Below are 3,076 nucleotides of genomic sequence, written 5' to 3' on the forward strand. Positions count from 1 at the left end.
AAGGTCACATAAATATAATCACTGCCCCTTCACCTGTTAGTGCCAAACCCTGAAATCATAGGGAACCAAGTTTTCCACACCATCTGTTGTTACAAACATGTAAAGAAGAGTCTGTTGGAAGTGACTTGAATCTACAGTCTAGTAACTGGCATTTTAATCCGGATAAATTACTAATGATTGCCATTTGTCCTTTTATAGCAACTGGTCATTGCAATGCCCATAATCTGTTGGCCTCTACAGTGCTCCTATGAGTACAGTGCCAAGTCTGTTCTTTCACACCTACAGAACCTGCTTCACCACCAAACTGGTCTCAGCGGCTGGCTGCCAGGGCCTCTGAGGTGACCAGAGAGACAGCTCACTGCCGCCAGGAGATCAGGCACCTGGGCTGAGTAGCATCCTTTGGGCAGAAGTAGAACTTGGCCTTCTTGGCACTTCCCTAGTGGGAAGATCTAATACTTGCCAGGACAGACTCAAAACTCTCCATTTGAGGCTCCTTTCTCATGTCGTGGAATTGAACAAGGATTGATGAGTCAACAGGCTGGATGTGTATCGGTGAACTTTCCCTGTGTCTGCTTTATAAAAACCACTTGGGTAGAAAAAACACACGAATGGATTGCCTCCTTCAGAGAAGTTTAACAGGTGGGGTGGATGCTAAGCCTGGATTACCTATTTAGAGCCACTGGCTGCCTCTTGGTCACAGTGGCAGCCAACAGTAAGGCCAGCACCGGCATGTGGCTCTCTGTGCATCGGGAAACAGCTGCCCTGTGAGCCTGGCTTATCCAAAGTAATAGGTCAAGAGATGACATGAAGTCTTCATGGAACATTTACTAGGCAATGCCATTTCAGGCTATAGAAATGATCCCTGAAAGTATTGTCTTGCCAGTGCCATTTCAATACACAAGTGGTCTCTATCATTCCTTGGTCCTCTTAGGAAGGCAAATTTTGTGACTTTCTGTTAAATGTTTTCTAATTAACCTTTGCTAGCATTCTGAGCCTTTCAATATGGCTTGTCCCATTTTCAGAGATTTTTAAAAAATATATATTTTTATTGATTTCAGAGAGGGAGAGGAAGAGAGAGATAGAAACATCAACGATGAGAGAGAATCATTGACTGACCGCCTCCTGCATGCCTCACACTGAGGATCGAGCTTGCAACCTGGGCATGTGCCTTGACCAGAATCAAACCATGACCTCCTGGTTCATAGGTCGACGCTCAAGCACTGAGCCATGCCAGCTGGGCCCATGTCCAGAGATTTCTTAATCTCCATAATCTCACACAATACTTTTAAACAACTTAATGAAATCCCTTGTGGGTCTATAAGGGTCCCTAGCAAACCCTTCAGGGTAATTTGGCTGATAAAAAGTGGGAGGCCAGCGGTCAGGACAAATCAGTATAGTATGACTTAGATACTGTTTTGTTGTTGTCTTGCTAAACTCACATTCCAGGATCAAGCAGACCGCTAGCACTCAATTTTTGGATGTCCATGCATATACCATTTGCCATTTGGCTCACAGTAGCTTAAGTTTTTATGTATTGCTTTAACTTTGCTTCTACACCAAAACTGTAAACCCTAAGGGGAGAAACCATGGCTTTTTCTTTTGTGGATCCATTATAATAGCTTGTTAAAGCAGATACACAAATTTCTATAGCAAGACATCAGGTATATTTAATATTTTAAAAAGACTTTTATTATGAAAACGTTCAAATATTTTTATCATCAACAACCATCTGCACTTTGTAAATTCTGTTTCATGGATGTCTAAAATGAAGGCTGGGGAAAAATGTCAGTTAACTTTATGCTTTCTCTTTGCTAATAGAAAAAGCAAAATACAGTAGACCATGGGAAAGACACTGTTGTAAGAATTACACAGCAGCCAGAGAGAGGAGAGGCTCCTGCCCTCCACGCCAGCGTTATATAGGCAATGATGAGCTGGGTGTGGGCCCAGGTGAGGGTTCTGTAGAGTAGCCGCATGGGCCAGGATCTGATAAACAAATTGGCAAAGGTGTGAATCAGGTAGTCAGCTTTCACCATCAGAGCCCAGCAAAGAAACCAAACACCTGTCCTGGGTGGAGTCCGTGCCACCAGGCGGAGAAGGCGAATGTCTGCAACAACGGCCAGGCCCTGCCCTGTTCGAATATGAGGCGTCTGAGCCACCGAGCTGTGCTTTGGTTCCATTTTCTTGTGAACAGGGATATCCTGTGGGTTGTTTCTAGCATCCAAATGTCCGCATCAGGGAGGTATCCCTCCTCGCCAGGGCTCTCGCCAAACTCAGATCCAAAGCCCGCAGCACAGAGGAGGGAGTCATCCAGGAGCCAGTGGGAGTAGTAGGTGAGTTTGAAGAGCCCGGCAGTGGACCACATGACATAGATGCACTGGAGTTGACGGCAGTCAGCCAGACCTGCTCCTGCACTCACCACCCGCCTCATGACCACCATTAGGCACTCCAGTCCCAGAATCTGCAGACCCTTCCAGGTGAAAGTCCAGAAGGAGTACCTGGGACACACAGAGCTGAACCCTTGAACACGAGCCTGAAATCTCTGGAAAGAACACAGAGGGCCTCCTAGGAGACCAGGAAAAAAGAGCAAGTAGCTGAAATAGGGCAGTGCCCTACACAGATGCTCAGACAAAGAGCTCCTGCTCCTGATGTCTCGTGATGCTGCCTCCACCTTCCCCTCACAAATGTCCAGAGAGAGGGATGTGACCCTCTGGGTCAAGAGCATGAGGGAAGAAAGAGTGATGCAGAACCTGAAAGAGATAGCGTTTTTCATGTAAAAAACATTCCACATATATTTTATCCCATTCCAGCCCCTCACACATGACCCCACAAGCAAATAGGGGGTTCTGAACAATTAAGACCAATCTCATGGCCTGGAATACCCCCACAAAGACTCTTGAGTTAATTCAGAACCACAAGCTACTCCGGGAAGAATCAAAAGATAAATGGGGAAATTAATCAGTCAAAGAGGCAGATAAGAGAATGACAAGGAATATTGTGGGGAGGTATTGATTACAATATTTCTAAGAATGGCTTATAAAGATTAGGACCAGGGGCCTGGGAGAAATTTGCCATAGAA

The 3,076-nt window shown here is 45.5% G+C and overlaps 1 protein-coding gene across 1 annotated transcript; it reads right to left on the bottom strand.

The window, feature by feature from the left end:
• Nucleotides 1-1,751: 1,751 nt before the first annotated feature.
• On the bottom strand, nucleotides 1,752-2,747 carry LOC102436562 (ghrelin O-acyltransferase-like; the record flags this gene model as incomplete). Its single annotated transcript, XM_023749334.1, is given in 3 exon segments — nucleotides 1,752-1,907; nucleotides 1,910-2,047; nucleotides 2,050-2,747. Coding segments are annotated over 3 exon segments (958 nt in total), but the record flags the coding sequence as incomplete, so codon positions are not given.
• Between the last annotated feature and the right edge of the window lie 329 nt (nucleotides 2,748-3,076).

Source organism: Myotis lucifugus, unplaced genomic scaffold (genome assembly GCF_000147115.1).
Source record: "Myotis lucifugus unplaced genomic scaffold, Myoluc2.0 scaffold_6235, whole genome shotgun sequence".
In the NCBI taxonomy this organism is placed as follows: Eukaryota; Metazoa; Chordata; class Mammalia; order Chiroptera; family Vespertilionidae; genus Myotis; species Myotis lucifugus.